The sequence below is a fragment of the Rhinoraja longicauda genome, chromosome 27, assembly GCF_053455715.1.
Source record: "Rhinoraja longicauda isolate Sanriku21f chromosome 27, sRhiLon1.1, whole genome shotgun sequence".
In the NCBI taxonomy this organism is placed as follows: Eukaryota; Metazoa; Chordata; class Chondrichthyes; order Rajiformes; family Arhynchobatidae; genus Rhinoraja; species Rhinoraja longicauda.
The window spans coordinates 14,680,940-14,708,743 of record NC_135979.1 but is presented as its reverse complement, the minus strand read 5'-3'; the positions used below and the strand labels follow the sequence as shown (position 1 = coordinate 14,708,743).

Genomic DNA, 27,804 nt, shown 5'->3' with positions numbered 1-27,804 from the left:
GGTCAGACAACACCTGTAGATGGAATGAATAGGCAACATTTTGGGTCAGGGCCTTCTTTGTTACCTGTGGACAAATTTCAAGTGAACTTTTGATTGGTATTCAAAGTACTTTTCCAATTACTGTGCTTTTCTGACAATATTGAGAAGGTAAACCCTGCAATTAATGTGCAAATTTAAAATATTTAAATTTATAATGGCTTGAAATATCTGCTTTCCCAAAGGGTATTAGCTATACCAATTTCTCTGTACACTGAACAGGTGCAAGGGATGTACAATATGGTTCTGGATGCCAGATATATTGTAATCTTGACAGTTTCATTTAGTTTAGAAATACAACATGGAAGCAGGCCCTTCGGTCCGCTGAGTCCATGTTGACCTTTGATCATCCATACATTAGCACTAACGCGCTAGGGGCAAAGTACTGAAGCCAATTAACCTACAAATCCGCATGTGTTTGCAATGTGAGAGGAAACTGGAGCACCCGGAGTAAATCCACGCGGTCATAGGGAGAACATACAAACTTCGCACAGACAGCATCCGTAGTCAGGATCAAATCTAGTTCTCTGGCGCTGTGAGGCAGCAACTCTACCGCTGCGCCACTGCGCCACCTTGGTTGCAATGAAGTAAATTAAAATGAATATTTGGATTAGAATCTTTGCATCCTTTTGGAGCTGATGACCAAGGAAAACAAAAATATCTCTCAGCATGCAGTAAATGCCTTGACTACAAAAAAATATCCAACATTATTTATCAGTGCAGCTATTGACAGAACCAAACAGAAAGCTTTAGATTTCCAGCACCTGTATTCTTTTGTATGAAACAGGATCAGGATAATGTGCATAGAGTTTGCCTGACCTGAATATTGGTAGGTGTTCAACTAGGGTATTACACAGACTTGTTAGCAAATAAATGAAGTTTAAAAGCTTGCAATATTTATCAGAGACTTAGCAACTTGCCTCAATGAGGAAATGCCAGCGAATTAAACTGTAGAATATTTTCGCTGGCTGAGTAATGACTAAGAAAACCTGGTGTGAGTTGATTTTTGTTTTCCATTTTGAATAATGGTAGGAAAGGAAAAGAGATAGGATCTCTTTAAAAAAAACTGAGCTGGGATTAATGAAAGATATGTAATAAACACCTGAGACTTCAACCAATACAAAATAACTGATGAAGCTGAAATGGAATGTAGCTATGAAAGAGAGTATGGGTGAGAAAGAACTCATTGAGTTTAAATAAGACGTAAAATACAGTTTCACAGAGTTTTGTTTATGTTGTGATATGAAATGTGATCCTATTCCCCACCCTTATATTTTTATAAGGTATGAAAACGCATGATTTGATATTTAGCAAAGCTGTGATAGATTGTCTTGCAACCAAACATCCTGCATACACCAGGCAAGAGATGCAACTAGGTTAAACAACTTTATAGCACCACTTTATTTCTAAATCAGATTTAAGTAGTAGATTAGCAATGGTCTGAAATAAAGCGTGCAAAGAGATTAACTGGATTTTTACAAAATATTTGTATATTAGCACTCCTGGGACTCAGTATTAGGTTCACTTCTCTTTTGAAATACATTAATGGATATCCACATATTAATTTCAATGTTTGCAGATGGTATAGACCTCTAATGTTGTAAACAATGAGGCACATTATAACAAACTTATAGTGGTGAAATGTTCACAAAATTAATGTGGAGAATTATAACCTCATACAATTTGGCGCAGATAATTCAGAGAACAATGTGAATTAAAGAATGGAATTTTAAAGGATAATGAAAAGGCAGTGAATTCTGGGGTGCATGGATTGTTTGAAAGTATGTGAAAATATATGATATCTTCAAAGTTACTGATCATGGATTAGAGTATGAAAGTAAAGAATTTTCTTTGAAAGATTAACTTGATTTGGAATAAAGCATTATGTTCAGTTCTGAGCCTCTCATTTGAGGAATGAATGTAATCATAAAAAAATGTAGGATAGATGTAAGATATTACAGCAGTAGCATGTAGATAGAAAACAAAGCACAGGTTTTCCTTATTTTACAAAAGTGCACTGCACTTACTCACACATATTCACGAGACTGAATATCGCACAGATATATCACATGACACAAATCACACCATTCTGATAATCAGTTCTTAAAGTTATAGCTGTCATTATATACACTATTATATACATTATATACACTACAATAGGTTTATTAGAATATAACTAAGGTTGAAAAAAATGCACAATAAATTTATTAGTATATAATTTGGGTTGACGATCTTAAAATTTCTAAAGTGAATTGAGAACCTTCTCAAAGCAAATAGGTTCAAGGGGAGGTTTGGCAGAAATGCTCAAAATTATAAAGGGTTTTGTCAGAACAGATAAAGAGAAAGTATTTCCAGTGGGGTCGGGGTTGATAACTGCTAAAGGAGCTAAAGCCAACAAATGGAGTTTTATTTTACCTAGGACACCATTGTGATCTACATTGCATGACCCAAATGGCATTGGAAGCAGATATCTGCTGGAAAAAAGCTATGCAAATAGTTGAAGTAAACCAGATCACAGTGCAATGGAGAACAAACTGGCGAGCGGGATGAATTATATAGCTTTATCAAAGAGCTGGCCCAGACAGAATAGGTCAGTTGACCTCTTGTGATCATCAGCCTATGATGTATGATCCAAAATGATACTATCAATGTATTATTCTGCACCCTTTAAGAATGGTGAAGACAGAACTGGTGTAGAGTGACTTTGATAGACTTGTTAAATTAAACAGGTTGATGAATTTTCTACAAGGAAAGAGTATGTCATTTTGTTTACTGATTTATCTGCAATTCCTATTATGGATAGTCACTTATACTCTTTTCACGTCCTTTGACACAGGGTGCTGAGAGAAAAATGAGGGATGAAGAACGCAAACAATCTAAAAGAAAAAGCAAGTTCCCAGATTCAACCACAGATGGTAAGCAAGATCAAGAACACTTACAATCAGCTGCCTCTGAGATCCTTAAAGGTGGCAGGGTCTGGCTGAGCAACTTGTGGCGATAATATTGGGTGAACGCAGAGTTCTGGATGGTAGGAATGGGGTGGGTAGAAGAAATTCCAAAGACAAACTCCTGTACAATGGATGTACCTTTTGTCCACGTCTGTTTCTCATTCCCCGTCTCCTCCAGAGCCAATCCAGTTCTATAAGTGCCGAAAGTTAAAACTGACTGAAAGGAAATGATAAATACTTAATATCTGGACTCTAATATCTCCATTAGACCATTGCATTACCGTTTGGTCTTCATTCTTTCTTGTCATTTCAGACTGCATTTTACTTCTCTTCTTCACCACAGTTTAATTTCTGCTGCACCCAAATTTTTTAAATTTTTCCTCTTTAATGTTTATTTATTTTGTAAATGTGGATTTGCGTTAAGCCTCACCTTTGTCAGTTCATCTCTTTCCCTTTTCACTATTTGCACATTCTTTTGCCCTTTATGTTTGCTAGTATTATCTCATTGATGACCTTTTATAGCAACCACTTTCCACTTAGCAATGTTCAGGTTATTCAATTCATTGACCAGACCGCTATGGTTGGTGCAACTGCTTCCTTCGTCCTAACTACCAACATACATTTTTTAACTTCACCCACTAAAATTAACTTGAATTACCAGTTTGATAAAGACTGCGCAAGTAAAATATAATTACTTATCTTTTCTTAATAAAAAGCTGACTGACCTGCTGTTGATTTCCATTATCTTCTGTTTATGTTTAAAATGTCCAGCTTCTGCAGTATTCCCTTTTTATTTAACGATAGGTTTCCCATACATTGTGGCCACACTGCTATTCAAAGTGAATTTCTCAAGCATGCACTGGGTATGTTCCTCTGAGGTTAAAGCATTTTGGGAAAGAACTGTTCTGACTGACAATATAAACAGAGTCAGCAGAAGAAGCTAGAATGGAAGCAACTTGAATGAAATCGCTTACTAATGTTCACGAGTGTACTTTATTATTTTTGGATACATTTGCCACCTAACAATTAGTGACCTAGCTGGGATGGTGAGAGCCATTAACAGAGGGATTCAAAGCAGGGAATGCTTAGGGATAGTATACAACAATCTGGGGAGGGGTTTGGATACATTGTGCCTTTCAATAGGTATGGTCATCAAATGTGCCTTTGAAAGAAAAATAGGATGTGACCTTTGGGACAAGAGTAGGGAGAGAGTGGTGTGGGAGCTCAGAAAGACTTCAACAGCCAGAGAGGATGCCAGTGACCCCCTTGATAGTTATGGGGCACATCTCCCTCTCTGTCCACACCCAGTATTGGAAAAAGCAACTCACCTCTATGTCAATGCATGATTCCACCCCCCTTGGAAATCCACACAATAGCTTCAAACGTTAAATCACAGGTAAATTATATTAAGAAAGTAAAGGAAATTATTCTGAAGCTGTGACCCATTTACTCTTAGGATATGAACAGAAAATATTAACAAAAGATAAACCATTGCCTGATTTTATGGTTAGTCTTTTCCATTTAACAGCTATTACCAACAAGAGGATTCCACTACCAGACCACAGAGGAAATTATAACACATATTTCAAGCCGATGGCGGACCAAATTTCATCTCCTGTTCTATTCACGCCAGAAGCTAATTTCCTTTATTCACAGCGAACTAGATTGGTATGTAACGATGGACTAATATTGCCTATTGTTCGTTCCTGTTTAGGTTTATGTGGCACCAATTGTAAATGTTCTTGCTTGCCATTATCTCTCTTGTTCTGCTCGTGCTTGTGTTACAAGCCACGGCCCTCCTGAAGCAGCTATTTCTCATGCACAAAATGATATAGTGTGGACAGGTGAACCAGTTTAGAATGGAAGGCTGCGCAATTAGATCTCCTTCTGCTCTCACGAAGGGAGTCACTGCAGCACTTCCTAGCCTGTAGATCATCCACAAAAGATCTTTCAAACTATTCCTGCTATTTCAATAGAAATTGCCCAATGCTTTCTGACTGGAAATCCAATTTATTTTCCTGTTTTATATGGCTTAGTTCAACCCACCTGTTGTGCTTTGTCACTCAGTGTTCAAACCACTCACACATTTTATTTTGAAAACTATTTTGGAACACATGGTAGCACATCACACTTTCATGCCCAATAAAGAGAAAGCAAAATTCATCTCCCCTCTCCAGACTGTATTGCCATCAAAGGTCCGGCACATAATCCCTTTATAAAAGCTTAAAAGCGTACACGCACAGCATTGTGCCTCGTGAGGCACAGGAACTTCAAATGCTGAAATCTGGAGCAAAAAACAAACTGCTGGAGGAACTCAGCAGGTCAGGCAGCATCTGTGGAGGCAGAGGGACGGTCAACTTTTCAGGTTGAAATTCTGCGGTCCAGATGAGTTCAAGCGAGCTCCTCTCCCAAGCTTAATTATAAACACGACAGTTGTTCAATTCGGTTGCTTTATCAAAGCAGAATCCAAGGTTGCCACAGCAGCATGTTATCCAGGAGTATTAGCATGAATATTAACAGATCTCTCTAGTTACAATTGAAGTATCACAAACAAACCTTGGAAATATAACGGCCACATTCAGTATTCCCAATTTAAAACCTGCCACTTGGTAAAATTACTTCCAAAATCTTCTTTCAATTTCAGCCACCATATCTATATTATTTTTAAATGCACCCTGGATAATGTTTGAAAATTATATTAAAATCTTGGGCTTGTTTGTTTACAGGGGCTCTCAGTGGGTGGTGAAGCCAGACTGTCTGAGAGGTAAGGAATGTTTTCTGTTTATCCTCATGAATTTGATTGAGCTTTTTGAGATATGACCATGAGTATTGATGTGGGTGGGTAGGTAGAAGTTGTCTACATGGACTTTAGCAACGCCTTTAATGAAGAGAGGCAAACTTGAAAGGTTAGATTACATGGGATTCATGATGAGCAAGCCAATTGGATACAAAATTGGCTGAATGGCAGAAGACAGAGGGTGGCAGTGGAGGGTTGTTATTCAGACTGGGGACCAACGACCAGGAGTTTGCCACAAGGATCAGTGCTGGGTCCATTGTTGTTTGTCATCTTTATTCATGATTTTAATGACAATTAGTAAATTTATGGATATCACCAAAATTGGTGGAGTAGTGGACAATGAAGAAGGTTGTCTAAGATTACAACAGGACCTGGATGAACTGGGGAAATGGGCCAAGAAATGAGGTGGAATTTAATTCTGACAAGTGTGAGCTGTTGCATTTTGGAAGGTTAAACCAGGGCAGGACTTATGCGGTAGATGGTGGTCCTGGAAGGTGTTATAGAACAGAGGGAACTCGGGTGCAAGTACATCGTTCCCTGAAAGTGGCCACACAAATGGGCAGGGTAATGAAGAATGAAGAATGCTTGCCTTTATCGGTCAGGCCATTAAATTCAGGAGCAGGGATGGCACATTACAACTGTACAAGTCATTGATAAGACCACACTTAGAGTACTCTGTGCAGTTTTGCAGTAAAGGAAGGATGTAATTAAGGTGGAAAGAGTGCAGAAAAGATTCACAACTGTACAAGTCATTGATAAGACCACACTTAGAGTACTCTGTGCAGTTTTGCAGTAAAGGAAGGATGTCATTAAGGTGGAAAGAGTGCAGAAAAGATTCACAAGAATGGTACTGGGACTGGAGGGCTTGAGTTATAAGGACAGACTGGATAGGCTTGGGCTTTTTTCACTGGAACATTAGAGGTTGAGGGGTTGGCGTTATTGAGGTATATAAAATGTATGAGGGAACGTAGATAAGTTGAATGGGTCACATTTGTTTCCCAGTGTAGGGGAGTTTAAAACTAGATGGCATAGATTTAAGGTGAAAGGGGAAAGATTGGAGAAGGGGCGCAGAGGGTGGTGAATATATGGAATGAGCTGCCAGAGGATTTGTGGAGGCAGGTGCAATTACAATGTTTAAAAGACATTTAGACAGGTACATGGATAGGGAAATGGACCAAACGCCAGCAAATGGGACTGGCTAAGATTGACATCTTGGTTGGCGTATACAAGTTGGGGGAAAGAGCCCATAACTCAAGTTATTCTCTGGTGAGGGATTCAGAGTGATGTATATGAGCTAATGGTCACCAACGATCCTCTGCTGTTAAGTTGTGTGCGTTCAATCTTTTCCCTATAGGTGTATATTTCAGTAACTGAAACATAGTAACCAGTAACTTGATCATCAGATGAGAAGGTGATTAAGGAAATTCCGAACGGCTTTGTGCACTGACAACACCTACAGGGTTATTTAACATCACAGTGCTTCCATCACAGTGATCATACATCAAGTGCATTTATTTGCCTGTAAAGCCTGTTGGAACATGCAGACATCACAAGAAAATGATAGACAAAAACATATGTCGGCTTATGTGTAGAGTTTAACCGGCATTGCTTAATGGGACTTCTGAGTTCAACATTTTCAGATTGTAGCCATTGCCCAGTTCTTTAAATCAGGACCATTTAATATTGGTTACGGTGCCCAGTTATGTCCCACTATGTCCCACGACCACTCCCTCTCTCATACACCAGGACAATTTAACTGGTTAATCTCTGCTGCTGTTCGCGCTATTTGAATACTTCTTTTCACTCTTACTTTCTTTACCTCAACACCTTCTCCTGGCCAAAAATCTTTTTTTCTCTCTCTCATTCTACTGGAACTTTATCAATGTGAAACTTTAGCCCCGTTTGTCTCTCCATAAACATGATGTGATTATATGATTTGCAGAATATTAATGCACAATTGGTGATTATGTTTCAGCATGAAGTAATTATGCTCTGCAAAGCTAACAGTGCAAATTGAAAATTGGGCAAACCTGGCCCCAGAGCAAATCAGAGGGAAATGGGGAGAAGGGAGTCCTTCCACTGCTGCAATTCAGTGAAGTCAGAAGTTCGAGCAGTGCCAAATACATTATTAGTAATCATGACAATGAGGCCAGCATTGTCTAGGCCACCATTTATTGTCCCTCGTTAATTACTCTTTGAAAAGGCCATGAACCACTTTCTTTTTGATCCTCTGCAATTTGTGAAATGGAGGTATGGTACCACCGGTCAGTAAGAAGGAACTGTGTAGGAAGGAATTGCAGATGCTGGTCTACATAGAAGATACGGTGGGCGGTACGGTAGCGCAGCGGTAGAGTTGCTGCTTTACAGCGAATGCAGCGCCGGAGACTCAGGTTCGATCCTGACTACGGGTGCTGCACTGTAAGGAGTTTGTACGTTCTCCCCGTGACCTGCGTGGGTTTTCTCCGAGATCTTCGGTTTCCTCCCACACTCCAAAGACGTACAGGTATGTAGGTTAATTGGCTGGGTAAATGTAAAAATTGTCCCTAGTGGGTGTAGGATAGTGTTAATGTGCGGGGATCGCTGGGCGGCACGGACTTGGAGGGCCGAAAAGGCCTGTTTCCGGCTGTATATATATGATATGATGATATGATATGATAGATACAAAATGCTGGAGTAATCCAGCGGGACAGGCAGCATCGCTGGCGAGAAGGAATGGGTGACGTTTTGGGTCAAGACCCTTCTTCATACAAATTCAGTAAGATTATAACCCAGGCACAATGGGGACATACCAATCCAAGGAGTGACTGTGTGTGATGTAAATGTATTCTTGGAGGCGGTGACATCTCAAACAGCCTCTACACCTTCTTGAGAGTGGCAAAGGTTGTTATTTTGGAAGGGACTGTCAAACAAGCACCGTCTGTCCATAGACACTGATCCCTTGAGTGCGGGATTCTTGTACCTGGCTCCAAGGTTCACAAATAAATGCTTTGGAGACCAGATGTTCTCGTAGAACATGGTGACCAAGGCTGAGCTACAAGCCAACTTTTGCAGTGAACGAAGAAATTCCTGAATATAAATGGAACAAAAACATCAACAAAATCAGGATATCCAACCAAGAAGTCTCAATTTACATTGTGGCATGTTTAAGATTTTAATGAAGATAATTGTTTGAACTTAAGATTCCGTTTTAAAGTCGGCTTGCTTACAGTCATCTGCTTTAAATCTGCAGGTTTCCAGTAAAAAGGGGAAGTAAGACACTGTGCAAGGATGAAGTGGATTTACCTATCAAATTTGCCAAGCATTGTGAACCAGAGAGAGGTAGAGTATTAGCAATTACTTTGAGGCATGTTTGTGATGGGTAACGTATAGGATGGGAGGGAACCTTCTGTGAAGAGTTGCACATGGGCCATTTTAACTCCCAAGCCTCACTTGAATAGGGCAGCACTCTCTCTTGCAAGAGTCTGCAACAAACATACTTCTGGAGGCTGAAGATATGGGAAGGAATGGGAATTAGGAGGAATTGGCATCGCAGCAAGCAGAAGGATGGAGAAACTTTAGTAATCTTATGGACCTGAGGAGCAGTAAGAGAAATCTCAGAAAAGAATGTAAAGATGTACTTGGCTTTTTCCTGCCACCTTGCTCAAATGGCAATATTTGTACCTAGTCACAGATCATGTCATGTGAATGTAAAATAAGGTACTGGGGTTACAACTTTGCTATACTTGTGTTCTTTGTAAGAGGTAAGGGAGAGGAAGGCACAGGATACCACATGGCTGACATTTTGCCAACCCATGCTGTGCCAGTTGTGGTAAAATAAATGCCTTTTTACATTTGAAGATATTTGTTTGAAAATTAATGATTTTGAAGCCTCGTAATATGTTTGTGATGGTGGCAAGGACGCCAGCCCAAATGTGTGCCGGAATGAAGTAGGGTCGAAAGCTGGTTGCTATAGCATTGGAGAAAAAAATGGTTTAACACTATAGCCTGTGCCAATCCAAAGCAACATAATCAGAAGCTGGCCAAGCTGACTCAACTCAGCACCTTTCGTGCTGTTTAGTCTGCCTCAGTCATCAGGTAGATGATAAACTAATTATCATGTCCTCCTAGAATAAGCAGCGACTCGAAAAATGCATCTTACTGAGTAATGGAAAGGTACATGCTGATTGTATTTTATTTCAGCCTTTTAATACCAAATATAATAAAAATCAGAAAAGAGTTTAGTTTAGTTTAGTTTAGTTTAGAGATACAGCGCGGAAACAGGCCCATTTTTCCCACCGAATCCTCGCCGACCAGCGATCCCCGCACATTAACATTATCCTACGCACACTCGGGACAATTTACGCATACACCAAGCCAATTAACCTACATACCTGTATGTCTTTGGAGTATGGGAGAAAATCAAAGATCTCAGTGAAAACCTACGCAGGTCACGGGGAGAACGTACAAACTCCTTACTGACAGCACCCGTAGTCAGGATCGAACCCGGGTCTCCGGCGCTGTAAGAGCTGTAAGACAGCAACTCTACCGTTGCACCACTGTGCTGTACCATTCTACGGTAACCATAAAGAAAACTTAAGTTCTCATCAAAGCCTGTAAATCCAAGGGTTTTGCTACTTGTTTTTCATTGATTGTGTTACTGTCAATTAATTATCATTAAAAGAACAATCCATTCTTTTTCTAAATGTTTATTTCTTATGTAAACAAAGCTGAGAATGAATAAAAGTCTTCGAAAACTAAAACACGTGAAGAGTATAATTCAAATATTCACAAAAGCGTTTTTATAAATCCTCTCCCCGATTAATAACTATTGTATTAGACAATTGTTTCAAAATTTAAAATATAGAAAGAATACTTTTTATTTTTTAGGATAAATGAGATTGCAGGATAAAATGGCCAGTGCTTTATTTTAGTTATAAAAATTAAATAATAGTTATTTAATATCATCCTGTTTATTCATCAAAGTTCAGAACAAGGTTCCCTCAGGGTGGAACTTATTTATAAGTTTGTTGGATGCAATGAATGAGCCCACTTTTGAATTTAATTTTGAATTGAAGTAAGCCTACCTGCAGCAAAAGTTCTTCATTGAACACACAGCATCAAACGTAATGTGACTCTTCAAAGCATAAACATAGTTTGATTCAGCGATTTGGAAATGTTCTCATAAAATGTAGCAAACGTTTTTATAGAGCCACTGTGCAATTCGAAAATCTAATAAATGTCATTCAGTTTGCAGATTGCTTTGATTTTTTAAATGCCAAAGTAATGATGACATTGTGATAATCAACTGTTGCAGTGTCTAGAACACAAAGTGCTGGAGTAACTCAGTGGGTCAGGCAGCAACTCTGGAGGACGTGAATAGGTGATGTTTCGGGTTGGGGCCTTTCTTCATCTATTCCCAGGCTTTGTCGCGCACAATCTCTATTCCAGCTGTCTCCACCCTACTCCAATCAGCCTGAAGAAGGGTCCTGACACAAAACTCATCCATGTCCTCCGCAGATGCTGCCTGATGCTGCCTGATGCACTGAGTTACTCCAGCAATCTTGTGTTCTTCGCAAGATTTCAGCATCTGCAATACCTTGTGCAGTGTCTCTTCTGTAAACAGTATTGCAGTGTCTATGCAGATGCAGAATTCAACTTTTTTTAAATTCTCCTCACTATTTAGCAAGTTCATTTCTGAAGTGGAAGAACCGTAACAATCTGGACATTTCTGATGGTTAACTACTCACGCCTTGTGCGACTTTACAGGTGGCACCGTTGGTTTTAGTCTTCCTGACTTAGGGACGCTAAAATTGTCTGATGTTATAATAACAGTATCATGAATATTGTTACTTTATCCTGCATGGCTTTCCCAGAAAATAGAATGAATAATGAGCAACTTCAAAGTATAATTTAAATAAAATATGTCTATATTCCTTTGCCAGTGCTGCTATATGTACGCAGGGAGTGTGAAGACGTTTTTGATGCCTTGATGTTACAGACTCCTAATCTTAAAGGACTGAAGAATGCTGTAAGTATTTAATTCCATAGTTGTCTCAACTGTAGATCCTGTTTTTTATTGTGATTAAGCAAATTAGGAAAATCAATGTGCAAGTTAGTACATTTTGTAGTATTAAACAGCTGAGCATGTTACTTAAAATGAGTCATTTCCTGACTGTCTGAATCTGACTTTGTAGGAACTCGGTGGGGGAGCTTGTTTGGCATCTCATTCACCGACTTCCAAGGAAATAAAAACCAAGAAAGGTGTCAAATGAGCTGCCAATTTGTCATTGTTTGTTTACATCACCACACACAGGAGATTCTTGCAGCTGTTCGCTTTTAACCTGATCACTGTGTGGTTGTAGAAGCAAGGAACTGCAGATGCTGGTTTACACAAAAGGACGCATCGTGCTGGAGTAACTCACCGGGTCAGGCAGCATCGCCGGGGAACACGGATAGATGACATTTCGAATCGGGACCCTTCTTCAGACTGGGGAAGGGTCCCAGCCTGAAACATCGCCTATCCACGTTCTCCAGAGATGCCACTGATCCGCTGAGTTACTGCTGCACCCCAGTATCCTCTCCTGTGAAGGCACCTAATTGTTGATAGTCCCGGGCAGGAATGATGCTAAACTGTCTGATGAGTTTTAACTTTTTTTGATCATCCTCTGTATGAGATATTTCATTCTTACAATTATAACGCTTTTGGAATTGGAAATAACACTGAATTGTAAACTGAGATCATTCCACTGTCAAAACACAAAGTGCTGGAGGAACTCAACGGGTCAGGGAGCATCTGTGGAGGGAATTGACAGGTAATGTTTTATAGACAATAGACAATAGACAATAGGTGCAGGAGTAGGCCATTCGGCCCTTCGAGCCAGCACTGCCATTCAATGTGATCATGGCTGATCATTCTCAATCAGTACCCCGTTCCTGCCTTCTCCCCATGCCCCCTGACTCTGCTATCCTTAAGAGCTCTATCTAGCTCTCTCTTGAATGCATTCAGAGAATTGGCCTCCACTGCCTTCTGAGGTAGAGAATTCCACAGATTCACAACTCTCTGACTGAAAAGGTTTTTCCTCTTCTCCGTTCTAAATGGCCTACCCCTTACGCTTAAACTGTTTTGAGTCAGGACCATTCTTCTTTGCCCGAAATTTCGACTGTCCATTCCCTCCCTGGATGCTGCCTGACCCACTGAATTCCTCCAACACTCTGTGTTTTGCTTAAGATTCCAACATCTGCAGTTCCTTGTATCTCCCACTGTTGTCCTGCGGGGAAAAAATTGGCAATCTGATTCACTAATACCCTTTTAGGGGTGGCATTTCTTATCTGTCCAAAATGCATACACATTTGGATTCTTTCTGGGGACTCTTTATTGCACTGCGATATAGCATCACAAACTAGTTCAAAATCAGTGAGGAATGGGCATGTAATGCCAAGCTCTCCCCAGCATGAAGCTCAGGAAAGGAGTGGTGGAAAGATGGAAGAACATTGACATGTAAGAATATAATACCATGTGTACATTTGGAAGGGAAAGTCTGCGCGGACTCAGTGGGCTGAAGGGTCGGTTTCTACGCTGTACCGTTAAACTAAACTAAACTAAACTAATTATATCCTGCAGTCGAACTGTAGGAATTTGTCCGCATATTTTTCATCTATTAATGAGGACATTGGATTTCAAGATTTCTGAAAATGATTTTGTATTGTGACTTACTCCAATTAGTTAGGGGATTGAATCATGGTTGCAATTAGCGTCTTGTATTAAGGCATAGACTGAAACAGATCATTAATCGAGTATACATTATCCCTGGTGGTAATTTGCACCAGCAATTACTCAGATTCTGATTCAGATTCAGATTAATTTATTGAGAAGTGCATGAGGGTCCAATTAAATTCTTTGTTTGTGTGAAGCTCATACAATATCAGTGTATGGTAATGATAGATGCATACAATAAACACGACACCGTAAGCCAAGTACAAAGATTGAAGTGCAATCTGAAATAGTGCACAAATACTAAGGTGCAATAACAGAATAACTGCATGAGGTAGAATTATGAATAAGTTAATGTGGCATCCCCTTGAAGGGGATGTGAAAGAGGTGATTGGTTCAGGAGTCTGATAGCAGTAGGGAAGAGCTGTCCGCAAGTCTGGACGTATGGGCTTTCAACCTCCTGTATCTTCTTCCAGGAGGTAGCGGCGAGAAAAGGGAATGGCCAGCGTAGCAGGCAGTGTTTCTAGCCTTCTTGATGCAATGCATCATCAAGATGAACTAGATGGAATGAGTGATGATCCTGCGATGGACTGGGCAGTGCTCACCATTCTGCGGGTTCAGGATGTCAAGAGCAGACCAGTTGCCATATCAAGCTGACATGCGTCCCTTCAGAATACTTTATGTAGCCCATCTGTGGAAGTTGGAGAGCATCCCCATAGACACGGCAATTGCTTTCAGATGCCTGTGGAAGTATGTGTGCTGGTGCATTTTCTTGATCACTGCATCAGTGTGAAGGGACCAGGTTCTGTGGCTGGTGAGATTAGTTCCCAAGGAGCTTAAATACAATACAATACAATATATCTTTATTGTCATTGTACAGGGGTACAACGAGATTGGGAATGCGCCTCCCATACGATGCAATAAATTAATTAGCTAGTCAGTATTAATTTAAACAACCCAATGAAACAAATGAGAACAGTTTTAAAACAGAGTAAAGTGCAAGTAGATCTGTGCCGGTTCACCTTTATTGATGAAGACAGGGGGTTGTGTTCACGCCTTGCTTGCTTAGGTCAACAATCAACTCCTTCGTCTTGATGATGTTAAAGGCTAGGTTGTTTTTCTGACATTGTGACACAAGATTCCTGATTTATTCACTTTATTTTTTTAACATTGTTACAAGAATCCTTAAAGCTGCCCTATCTTTTTCAATGGCGAGACTCTTTATAATAATAATAATAATAATAATAATATTATTTCAGGTGAAGTTAGACAGGTACTTGATAAGCAAGACGATTACTGCGGATAGTTAGAAATGCAGAGTTGAGGTTACAGTCAGACCAGCCACGATCTTATGATATGTTGGAGCCGGTTGAGGCTAAGTGATCTACTTCTGCTCCCGATATGTTCTTTCATTCCTACGTTTAAGAGAATTCACCGCGGAATGAAAGAGCAGCGAAACGAGCCTGGAAGGTCACAAATAAGTTGAGTTTGAGAAGTGTGTAGTCCTGGATTGTGACGTGGGAGTGCAGAACTGTTGAATATTCCGTAATTCTGTAATTTCATCATATTTTAATATTGTAGATTGTTGGTCTTTAATACAGATCTTTCATTTAGCGAAAATGGTTTTTAAAGTCCACTAAGACTGCAATGGTTCGTAAAAGCCTTTAGTAAATAACATGTTGTCCTTCTTTGCCGTAATTCAACTCTCATTAGGACTTGCTAATTTAAGGCCTTGAGAAGACTTGACCTATGAAGCAATTTTGTTTGACCCTTTTTTTTTGACAATTGTATTTTGACATTCTCAACCTAGATCTCAGAGAAGTATGGGCTGCTTGAAGAGAGAATTTGCAAAGTTTACAAGAAGTGTATGAAAGGGTGAGTAATTGAGCAGATTTTATCTTTGCTGGGAGTGGTTTGTTTGCACTGCCGCATTAATAGCAAGAGTCAGTGGTGAATACACAAACTGGAGACATGACCAGTGCAAGAACTCTATTCCCGAATTGTATTGTTCATGCCAGATGCAAAACTGAAATTAATGTCACTTCAAGTATTGGTTATCTTGATGGAATAACTTTCCCTATTCACAGTAATGGAGTGACCTCAGTTCTCATTTGAAACGAGTTAATGAGGGGAACATGCATGGTTTAAAAATGGCCCACCACTTTAGTATTTTTAAACAGAGGTATTCCTCTTTAAATTGACATAAGAGAACAGGGCAAGAATGTGATGAGGATTCTAATTCAATGGAGAATAAATGGAAACACAAAATGGATGCTTCAAATGGCCTGCTTTGTTTTGCAATTCTCCATTGATAGTGTCATTTCTAATTGGATGTTTTTAAAGCTTGTCTCCTGCCATTTGTTGTTTTACGGCAGCTAGTATTCTTCATATCCAAAGTATTCTTCACCTAGGTGGGCACAAAATGCTGGAGTAACTCAGCAGGACTGGCAGCATCTCTGGAGAATAGGAATGGGTGACGTTTCGGGTCCAGACCCTTCTTCATATTCTTCATACCCTCCCATGTATTCTTCACCAAACTCCTCCACGCGGAGTACACTGCTTGTCACAATCCAATCTGCTTGATTTTATAGATAGACACAAAATGCTGGAGTAACTCAGCGGGGTCAGGAAGCATCTCTGGAGAAAAGGAGTAGGTGACGTTTCAGGTCGGAATCCTTAGTCAGACTGAAAGTAGAGATGGGGGGGGGGGGGGGGGGGCTCTGGAGAAAAGGAGGAGGTGACTTTTCTTCTGGTGAAAATGGATTTCTTTCCCAGATCGTGTTTGCGTAGATGACAAACCAAAGGCTAACATCAGTGCAGAGTACAGTACAGCTGAAAGACTGCCCGATAACATGGGTTTGGAAATGGTTGTGGTGCTATTACTTTGAAATGATTCTCATTCTGGTTACTGGAAATAAGTTACGTTAAGATTACAAAGATTACCTTGATTTCAAAATTTGTTTGTTTTCATTCTTAAAATGTGCACTTTCATATCAATATCTTTTTTGAATATTTACATTTGCATGTTTGATCTGTACTGCATTCATATGATGCCAAAGATGAAACTTTCCAGATATTGAACAATAGGTAGAAGAGGAGTTTAATATTAATCATAATTTCCTTGAGGTGTTTTGTTCAATCCACTTATAAAAATGTCGTGCCAAATCGCTAATTAGAGATGATTTATGGCTTTTGATAATTTTAATATTAAAGCAATGCAAGACAAAAGGAATAGCTAGTAAGAGGAAGTGAATGCTCTCAGATAGTTAAAGGCCTTGGAATGTGCGTTCGTGACTTGATTGGAATGTGACCATGGCTGATTTGAGCACTGATTTTTTGCTCCTTGCTCAATGACTCATTTGAAGAACCTAAAACAGGTGTTCCCAGTTCATTGGAAGGAATTTTGTATTTAATTTTAGATACAACAAATATTTTGAACCATTCGGATTATTTAAACTCTGCTTTCAAAAGAGATTTAACATTGTTTGTGGCAGATGTTTTGCAGCGGTTGAATTCTAAGGCAGAGGGACTGAAGAAACTGCAGACTGCAAAAGCTTTTATAGATATGTCAAGAGAAAAAGATTAGTTAAGGCAAATGTAGGTCCCTTGCAGTCGGAAACAGGTGAATTGATCATAGGGAACAAGGAGATGGCAGACCAATTGAACAAATACTTTGGTTCTGTCTTCACTAAGGAAGACATAAACCGTCTGCCGGAAATAGTGGGGGACCGGGGGTCTAATGAGATGGAGGAACTGAGGGAAATCCAGGTTAGTCGGGAAGTGGTGTTAGGTAAATTAAATGGATTAAAGGCAGATAAATCCCCAGGGCCAGAGTGCTTAAGGAAGTAGCCTCAGAAATAGTGGATGCATTAGTGATAATTTTTCAAAACTCTTTAGATTCTGGAGTAGTTCCTGAGGACTGGAGGGTAGCTAATGTAACCCCACTTTTTAAAAAGGGAGGGAGAGAGAAAACGGGGAATTATAGACCAGTTAGCCTAACATCGGTAGTGGGGAAAATGCTAGAGTCAGTTATTAAAGATGTGATAGCATCACATTTGGAAAGTGGTGAAATCATCGGACAAAGTCAGCATGGATTTACCAAAGGCAAATCATGTCTGACGAATCTTATAGAATTTTTCGAGGATGTAACTAGTAGAGTGGATAAGGGAGAACCAGTCGATGTGTTATATCTGGACTTTCAGAAGGCCTTCGACAAGGTCCCACATAGGAGATTGGTGTACAAACTTAAAGCACACGGTATTGAGGGTTCAGTGTTGAGGTGGATAGAAAATTGGTTGGCGGACAGGAAGCAAAGAGTAGGAATAAACGGGTCCTTTTCGGAATGGCAGGCAGTGACTAGTGGGGTACCGCAAGGCTCAGTGCTGGGACCCCAGTTATTTACAGTGTATATTAATGATTTGGACGAGGGAATTGAATGCAACATCTCTAAGTTTGCGGATGACACGAAGCTGGGTGGCAGTGTTAGCTGCGAGGAGGATGCTAGGAGGCTGCAGAGTGACTTGGATAGATTAGGCGAGTGGGCAAATGCATGGCAGATGCAATATAATGTGGATAAATGTGAGGTTATCCACTTTGGCGGCAAGAACAGGAAAGCAGAGTATTACCTGAATGGTGACCGATTGGGAGAAGGGGAGATGCAACGTGACCTGGGTGTCATGGTGCACCAGTCATTGAAAGCAAGCATGCAGGTGCAGCAGGCAGTGAAGAAAGCGAATGGTATGCTGGCATTCATAGCAAGAGGATTTGAGTTTAGGAGCAGGGAGGTTCTGCTGCAGTTGTACAGGGCCTTGGTGAGACCGCACCTGGAGTATTGTGTGCAGTTTTGGTCTCCTAACCTGAGGAAAGACGTTCTTGCCTTAGAGGGAGTACAGAGAAGGTTCACCAGATTGATCCCTGGGATGGCGGGACTTACATATGAGGAAAGACTGGATAGACTGGGCTTGTACTCGCTGGAATTTAGAAGACTGAGGGGGGATCTTATAGAAGCATATAAAATTCTTAAGGGGTTGGAGAGGCTAGATGCGGGAAGATTGTTCCCGATGTTGGGGGAGTCCAGAACCAGGGGTCACAGCTTAAGGATAAGGGGGAAGTCTTTTAGGACCGAGATGAGAAAACATTTCTTCACACAGAGAGTGGTGAGTCTGTGGAATTCTCTGCCACAGAAGGTAGTTGAGGCCAGTTCATTGGCTATATTTAAGAGGGAGTTAGATGTGGCCCTTTTTGCTAAAGGGATCAGGGGGTATGGAGAGAAGGCAGGTACAGGCTACTGAGCTGGATGATCAGCCATGATCATATTGAATGGCGGTGCAGGCTCGAAGGGCCGAATGGCCTACTCCTGCACCTATTTTCTATGTTTCTATGTTTCTAAACCAAATTACTCGATAATTGAGTAATTTCAGAGAGGATAAGAACCACCTATTTTGTGTGCCAGCCTTTTGGAAACATGCTTCCTCCTTGCTCTCTATCAAGTGATATTAGCAGTGGTCAGGCAGAAGGCTCTGATTTTTAGTTTAGTTTAGAGATATAGCGAGCGTGGAAACAGGCCCTTTGGCCCACCGACTCCACGCCGACCAGCATTCAGCTGTACTACAGTAGTTCTTTGGCTTTGGCCTACAAACCTGCACGACTTTGGAGTGTGGGAGGAAACCGGAGGACCTGGAGAAAACCTACATGGTCATAGGGAGAATGTACAAACTCCGTACAAACACAATTTCATGTTGCAGTTGTATAAGACTTTAATGAGACCGCATATAGAATATTGATTTCAGTTCTGGACACCATGTTATAGGAAAGATATTGTCAAGCTTGAAAGGGTTAAAAGATTTACGAGGATGTTGCCAGGATTAGAGTGTGTGAGCTACAGGGAGAGGTTGAGTAAGCTGGATCTCTATTCCCTGGAGCGTAGGAGGATGAGGAGAGATCTTGTAGAAGTACACAAAATCATGAGAGGAATAGATTGGGTAGATGCAGTGAGTGCCTTGCCCAGAGTAGGGGAATCGAGGACCAGAGGACATAGGTTCAAGGTGAAAGGGAAAAGATTTAATAGGAATCCAAGGGGTAACTTTTTCACACAGAGGGACTATCCCATGTTTAAGAAACAGTTAGACAGGTACATGGATAGGACAGGTTTGGAGGGATATGGACCAAGCGCAGGCAAGTGGGACTAGTGTAGCTGGAACATTGTTGGCTGGTGTGGGCGAGTGGGGCCGAAGGGCCTGTTTCCACACTGTATCACTCTATCACTCTATGACTCCCTGACAACCCACTGTCAGAATCGAACCCAGGTCTCTGGCACTGAAAGGCAGCAACTCTTCCTCTATGCCACTGTGCCGATTTCAAACACTTTTGCTGTCTTACAGAAAGAGGACTTCACAGGGAAATAAAAAGTTGAATTTATGGCAGAGTAGGAAGCCATTGTGACGATGGTGCAGAAAAGTAGATGTTAAACTAATTCCACCTCCCAACATAGTCATAGTAATTTGAAATGTTTGTTCCATGACTCAAATATGGAGGAGTTACATTTGTGGTGCAATTATCTTTCACTTTGGTAGTTTAGACCGCTATTAGTGAGCTCTACTTGACATTAATTTTCCAATTTGCCTCCTACAGAATCCTGGTGAACATGGATGATAACATTGTGCAGCATTACTGCAACCATGCTGCATTCCTGGTGGAGATAAAGGACATATGTGGAGGCTGTCAAATAACACTTAAAGAAGTTTAAGGAGACTCAACATTCTTGGACAAACTCAAAGATGTACAGAATATAGGAACAGATTAGGAATTGCTCTACCTCTGTTCCTCTGTCCATGAACATGAACTGTTGGCTGCTTTGGACCAAAGAACATTGTGCCATTACTCTCATGTGGCCTAACAACAAAACAGGCTTGTTTATACCTAGCATGGAGAGTTCAATATTGCATTCATTTTAATCTATGCTTGTATGGATGACGCCCGAAGCAATCTTTTCTTCTTTGTTTGTACCGCTCAACACGTTCCTTCTGGAATCTGAATGCCTTGCTGCGTGCTTCCCTCCATCAAACCAAACCTTATGAACTGTTGTACCTGTATACTGGGTCACCAGCCGGTCTATGTATATTTTAGTATGATGGAATGTGTGAGATTTTAGAATCATTTGCTTGTTCCTGTAATTTGCTTGTCAATTTTTTTAAATCTCAACTCAACCTTTTCAGATTTCCGGCAAGATTTTCAGTATAAAGTATTTACAGAAGGAATGGCAAATTGATTGCTATTTTATGGTGCTCATGAAGTATGTGGAAAAATTCATTGCTCATAAGCGAACACTATTTTCTTCTTTTGGGCGAGGGGAGAACCCTGCCTCTAATAATTCAAAGGACATTTCTTTCTTCTTTATATATGACTATGTGATTCCACAGAAACATCCTTGTTACATATCATACGTCTGCACCATCTTTCCCTAATGTTTCAGTGGAGGGAATAATTGTGTACCATCCTTTTATTGCCATAAATGGTACCAAGACCTCCTGATGCAATGAACAATTTCCAAAAGGTTTAAGATTATCAGCATGCACAGGACTTCTGTGTTTTTAGAATCGTGGTGTGCTGGTATCACATCATGTTTTGAAACCTTCAAAGTATTGTACAATGGATGTGTATAAAATATTGTATCATAGATTAATGGGGAAACATCTCAGTGATCTAGCAGGTCCAGTTACCAAAGTACTGCTCAGGTTTCCAGATTTAAGATATTAGTATCCCTACTAGCTGCCCAATTCTTTTTTTTAATGCCCCTTTTTTAAGCCAGTGATATCCATGATTGGAGCTTAATGAAATTAGTCCAGGAAGCAGTGCTTTCCTTTGCAGTGCCATTGGGAGAGCACTAGTTCCTATTAACTTGGCTAATATTTTTGAAGAGCTTCCAAATTAGATGGTAATTTGCCCGATTAATTATTTGAAGAAACATAACATTTCCACGCCTAAGTACATGGTAAAAAAAGAATGATTTAACTATTTCTGATCTCCTCTAATTGGTTCACTATATCAACATAGCTTTCTCGGGGTGAATTTTCATTTGTTTACTGATGTTTCTGAATACTTTTTACTTGGGTATACAGTCAGAGATATGCATTATGCTCAGTCAAAAGGTTTTCACAAACATTATTAGGGAAAGATAGGAACATTTCTTGCAATTGGTCGTCTTGACTTATTGGATGACTGTTTTTTGTATAAATATAGTCTGTCTTTTACATTTATTGGTATTATACTCAGGATCTCCACGATGTGAACGCGTATATATTGTACATAGAAAGAGTTAGCCTCAAGTTTAAACATTGTGGTGATGGACATTTCATGTTTATGATGTGTATTTTTCAAACTGCAGATGAGATCTCACAATTGTGAGATATATTTTTGTTATCCTATTGTAATAAATAAGCATATCTGGTGTAACATTCTAAAATTGTAACTTCCTGGGTGTCATTGTTGATTTTTAATGTCAAAGAGTTACATAAGCTTCACTGCCAAATTCCTGTAAAAATTTCAATTGATTAAAATGCAGCGTGTTTTAAAAAAAAGTTCCAAGTTCGTGTATTCCTCATCTAACGAAGGAATGGTTTTAATTGTGTCCATGTTTCACTGCCAATTTTCTGGCGTTTGAGTATTCATAGAGAGTCAAAATATTTGAACAAACATTGACATTTAAGTTTTAACTGTAAAATGTTGCTATCAGACTCAGATGTGGTACATAAATAAGAACCCTTTCACCTCTTTAATATACCCTCCCACTCCCCCCCCCCCCCCCCCTACCCCAGCACCCTGTGCTCATCCTTCCATTGCTTCCATTTTCAAAGTCTAGAAAAGCATTTTGTTTATTATCACAACATCTTGCTCCACAGCTCTCCAGCAAAGGAGATAATATATTCACTTCTGGAGTTTATTTGTTCCTTGCAGGAAGAAAATTGATTCTAAACTTCTCAGGCCAAAATAGAAATCGCAGGATGACGATGTCTACAGCAATACTTTTATTCTACGTGTCTCATGCTTTAATGACATAAGTTAGATATATGCCCCATGACAATTCTGGAGCCTGCTCAGCACTATCTTCACTACAAGTCACAGTATCATGTGTTGGGTGGAGAAATATTGAGGAGGGGACCTTCCAAAGTTGGCAGAAGGGTTTCGACCCGAAACATCACCTATTCCTTTTCTCCAGAGATGCTGTCTGACCCGCTGAGTTACCTGCTGTTCCATCAGCACTATTTCACCAGGGGAAATATGTCCAGTGGCAACCAATTTATGGCAATGAACAGTCAAGGAAGCATTGAAAGCTGAAAGACAAGTTCACAGTGGAATATTTTGTTAAAGCCATGTTGCTCATGGTTTATTGAGTTGGTCTTTCCTTATGAGGAAAATTGCTTCTCCCCTTCATCCCTGCTGTGTCTTTATGTGTCAGATACTGTGACAAAGGACTGTAAATCATGTGGGAAAACGCTGATTGAACACATAATAAACACATTTTATTAACTGGGAAAACTTGTCAGATGAACAAATAATTTTTTTTTAAATTCATTTTTTGAAAGAATATTGAATAAAATACTTTTATAGCCTTTGTGTGTTGTTTTTCTCTGCCCTTGGCTGTGAGACTGTGACCAGCTCAGCTGGGAGTACTGATGAGTTTAGAACAATGGGCAGCTAATGCATGTAATGTGCAGAATGACGTAGGAGTGGTGGGTCAGACCTTTTATTTTGGTTGTGTGACATCCTTCCACCAAATTGCTCCCCATACACACTAGTGACTATAAAACACATGCAATGAGATCCAATTGTTTCCTGATATCTCTGTGCCCTTGGCCTCAATTTTAGCAGTGATTGAAACAGTCCCTATTGGGTTGAGAAAAAGTAATTCACTGGCAATTCTGTTGTGCTTGCAATTTCATTTTTTGACTTTCAATTAAGAGAGGGAGCTAACCTGTTCTTGAGTCACAGCATGGTCTGACCCTAATTTTCACAAAGCTGTACATCATGACAACACCGTTTCCATCTGGAGTGGAGAGGATCGATTAATTCCCTTGTCCACCAAGCCTGTTATCTGCACTGTGGTACGTGACTAATATTGACTTTATGCAGAAAGTTTGTTCTAATTATCCTGCTTTTAACTGTGAAAAGATGCTGTGGTTTCAACTGCATTCTATTTTCTCTGCTCTTTAGAAAAGTATCCATTTATTTGTTTGTACTGCACTTGCTTGTACTGCCGTGATTTGTTTGTACTGCTATAGATTGTTTTCTATGAACCCAATTACACTAATTCCCATTACCCTCTGTCCTGCAACTCAGTGGCTGAAGCCAATTTATTGTTAAGCATTCTGGGCTCAAAACTGTAATGTGCTCGAAAAGACGATGTCATGAAATTGCATCGGTGGAGAAAGTTTTGTGAGAGAGTTCCTGGCAGTGATACTTTATAATGTATCGGGGGCAGAATCATAAGGGGGTGACTTTCAAAGTATCCTTAGATGTAGTTAGTTGAGGAGTGCCATTTAGGTTGCATATACAAGATGTGGGGTGAGGTTTGGGTGGCCTGTGCACAGAAAAAAGCGAATGTGGATTTGGGGTAAGCACATTTAAGATGGAAATGAAGCTGGAAATTCCTCTCTCTCAGGTTGTTACTCTTTGGAATTCTCTAACAAGAGGGAATTGAGAATGCTGTATCATTGAATATGTTGAAAACAGAGTTGGATATTTGCTCAGTAAGGGAGTCTTGCGTAATGGGGATCAGGCAGGAAAGTGACATTACAAGTAATTTGGCTATAATGAGTTCCTTCCATGATGTGAATTGAATATTATGCGATGGATAAAGTAGGGCACTATATTTGTATTACATGGACCTAATTGGTTATAATGTGATTTAAACTGGGGAATGGAGAATTATTTACAGGTTACTTCAAAAAATTGGCAAGCAGAAAAAAAGCTGTTCTGCAAATAATTGTTTCCATGTAGCCACCCTGCAGTAACCAGACACCATTGCTTTGCAAGAGCACTGATGGCTGCGTTCACAGTGGGAGGCCGCAGAAATTGACAAGTGATCGCTGCAATAGAAATTACCCTATTAAACAATGTAACACAGTCTTTGGTATTATTAGCTTGCGGCAACAAAAGTACACTTATAGTTATTAAAAAGACTTTTATTTTGTAAAATACGGTGGGGAAATAACACTATCATCACAAATTTGAAACTCTCTAACCCCTTTCCTCATTAACACAATTGTTTTTGTAACGTGATTTTGTATTGCTCAAGGTTTCTGAGGAATGTAACTATAGTGCTATGGTAGCACTACCTGTATGAATAGAGAACATGCTTGAGAGGCCAGATGCTCTCTTTTCCCATTTAATCTGATCTAATATGCTTTACTTACCAGATCTCCTGAAATATTCAATAAAATAATAATGATGTAGGTACATTGTGTCCAATCTTACCTGATCCTAGTCTTAATTTTACTGTCCTGCTTATCCCCATAAATTACTGATCATGCCATATCATGTTCCAAACATCTGTTTATCTCAGCTTGAACATATTCATTGACTGTGCCTCCACATCTCTCTGGTGTTGAGAATTCTAAAAGTTCAAGACACTCTGAGATAGGAAATTCCTCTTAATCACCTCCTTAAATGTGTGACTCTTTATTCTGAAATGATTCCCCCATTTCTAGGTTCTCTCATGAAGTTAAGTATCTTCCTGAACTCCTCGCAATCTTTCAACTATTTCTTTGACTCCAGATTGAGGGCCATTGAAGCTAAGGATCATGTTAATCTTTGGTCCAGTTAGTTTGACTGCATTTACTGCTTAAGGTACTGTAAAAACATTTAAGAGACATTTGGACAGGCACATGGATAAGATAGGTTTAGAGGGATATTGGGCAAGCGCGGGCAGTTGAGACTGTGTAGATGGGGCATGTTGGACGGTGTAGGCAAGTTGGGCCGAAGGGCCTGGCTCCAAGCTGCATGACTCTATGACTCTGTTTCTTTCACATAGTAACAATTGATTGTTTTACTTTTGTCCTCCCAATTGCTCGCTGGTATTCCATTATTTGCCCGTAAACCCAATACCAAACTCATGGTCTACCTATAGGCAATGATCCCTGTCCTCCTTAATACTGCAAAGTCATGGGAATCATACAAGATGCACCACAAAGCATGAGAGAGGGCAACACTCTCATCTTTGCTCAACCGACCTAGATAAGGCCTGTGTTCACCAGAGTTTAGCAGAATGAAAGTTGATCACATTGAAAGTTTCAAAATTCTTATAGGGTGTCAATGGAGCAGGGAGGATTTTTTGTTGTTGTTGCTATGTTTAGAACCAGCCAATCAAGCTCCAAATGTCAAAAGGTTGTCTGGAGACGGAACAAATTAGGTTCTTATAACCTCACCGAAGAAAGGTAACATCCTTGTTTTTCATGGGAATATGACCGATTATAATGGAGAAGGGAATGTACTGAAGACCAAGTATCTCTGTTTGTTGGGAGTCAGAAATCCTGAAAAGACAAGGGAAGAGCGTGCCTCCATGTATACTTCCTGCGAACCCACCTGCCCATCTGTGGCAGAGTCTATAACTTCAGGCATCTCACAACCTAAAGAAATGGACTGGAGTTAGTTATCCTCACCCAGAAGGGCCTTGGAGAACACTGATGCTTTTACTTTCTCCCTGAAGGGAGATATTTGTTCAAAGTAGCTAATCACTAAGACTCCCATTTGTGTTTTTCTTCAAGGATAACGGAAGCGATGAGAAGAAAGAATGTACTGTATTAATATTTATTCATTTAATGTTATATATTTTTGTTCCTTGGCTATTGGACGAGCTTGTCAGGTTTTTAAATAATTTACCTGCAATATATAAATTGACCAAACTCGATTGCGACTGGCTCAATTGTAGCAAAATACATGAGGATAGTTCAAATAAACTTGAAAGCCTAAAGCTTTTCTTAGGGTTAAACAAAGCCACACCTTTACGGCTTCAATAAATTGACCAATATTATAAATAATAGCTTAAATGAGATATTGCCAAACTGAGCAAAATAACTGATTGCCACAGAACTGTACATTTTACTCGGAGGGATTGCTATACAATCCTTGCAGGAACAAGTGCTTTGCACAGTACATTGCAGGTAATGCAGCCTCCAATCCGAAATCGTAAATAACCTTCAAATTCCGATTGCGATCCGTTTTTTTTCTGCAACACCATCTAGTTCATCAAAAATAGTACCTGCCCCATGTGTGATGTAAACTGATTTGAACTACAGCCAACAGTAGTCCCATCTGCCCTTGAATGGGCTCCAGCCTGGTTTTTCCATCAGTCTACAATGGCACCCATTTCCTATTAACATTCAACAGGAATGACTGCTTTTCATTTCTCTTTGGCACATACGAGGCTGTGGAATGCAGAACAGATAAACATCACATAAATACGTGTTGTTTTCATATATATATTTCTCTTTAAATTAACTGACTACAGCCCAGTGGTGTGAATATTGATTTATCTCACTTCAACGTGCAGCGACGGAGTCTTCGCCCGCCCCGGATCGCGGGGCTTGGGTCGGCCCGCTGCGGACCTTTCACCGTCTGGCGCGGTCTGGAACGTGGCAACTTCAACAGCCTGACCACGGGAGAAGACGGCAGGGGAAGAGAAAAGACATTCTGGCCTTCCATCACAGTGAGGAGGTGACTGGAGGAGACTTGCTGTGATGGATGATTCTTTTTTTTTTGTTTTGTGTTGGTTGTGATTGTGTGTGAAATTGTTTGTTTTTATTGCTCTATTGCTGGACAGTGGGTGACCTTTCATTTCACTGCACATCTTGTATGTGTATATGACAAATAAACTTGACTTGACTTGTCTATCTCACCCCCACCCAAGTTGTTCCAGCTTCTCGTTTTCACCCAACAAATAGCTAACATTGGTCTGTTTCCTTTATCATCGTTACTTTTTTGCACATCGTTCATTCATTGTTCTTTATCTCTACATTATCGTCTATATCTCTCGTTTCCCTTATCCCTAACTACTCTGAAGAAGGGTCTCGACCCAAAGCATCACCCCCTCCTTCTCTGCTGAGTTACTCCAGCATTTTGTGTGTTTATCTTGACTATTTCAAGGTTGACAAATATCAAAAATAATATCTAGGATTAAAGCAATTACCAGAGGATAAGGGCACTTAATTCAAAACAGAGTTTCAATCTCAGTTGGGAATAACTTTTCTATTTAGCCCATGAATGTTTTTTGCAGAATTTCTAATTGTGGCATGTTTCAGAGGTTATTTGCAATATTGGGTCCCAACAGGAACGTGAAA

At 40.0% G+C, this 27,804-nt stretch overlaps 2 protein-coding genes across 3 annotated transcripts in view; one reads left to right on the top strand and one right to left on the bottom strand.

Moving 5' to 3' along the window:
• Positions 1-20,216, top strand: part of LOC144606723 (grainyhead-like protein 3 homolog) — a 47,225-nt gene extending 27,009 nt beyond the window's left edge. The window contains exons 9-15 of the mRNA XM_078423041.1: positions 2,873-2,951; positions 4,513-4,652; positions 5,711-5,748; positions 9,011-9,099; positions 11,703-11,788; positions 15,282-15,346; positions 20,102-20,216. Of these exons, the coding sequence (XP_078279167.1) occupies positions 2,873-2,951; positions 4,513-4,652; positions 5,711-5,748; positions 9,011-9,099; positions 11,703-11,788; positions 15,282-15,346; positions 20,102-20,216 (612 nt within the window). The remainder of the gene's footprint in view (positions 1-2,872; positions 2,952-4,512; positions 4,653-5,710; positions 5,749-9,010; positions 9,100-11,702; positions 11,789-15,281; positions 15,347-20,101) is intronic.
• Positions 20,217-26,353: 6,137 nt separating this feature from the next.
• The window catches only part of stpg1 (sperm-tail PG-rich repeat containing 1), a 60,897-nt gene continuing 59,446 nt past the window's right edge, over positions 26,354-27,804 (bottom strand). For both annotated transcript variants that reach the window (XM_078423175.1, XM_078423176.1), the window contains one exon: positions 26,354-26,892. In XM_078423175.1, the coding sequence (XP_078279301.1) occupies positions 26,819-26,892 (74 nt within the window). In that variant the 3' untranslated portion in view covers positions 26,354-26,818. The remainder of the gene's footprint in view (positions 26,893-27,804) is intronic.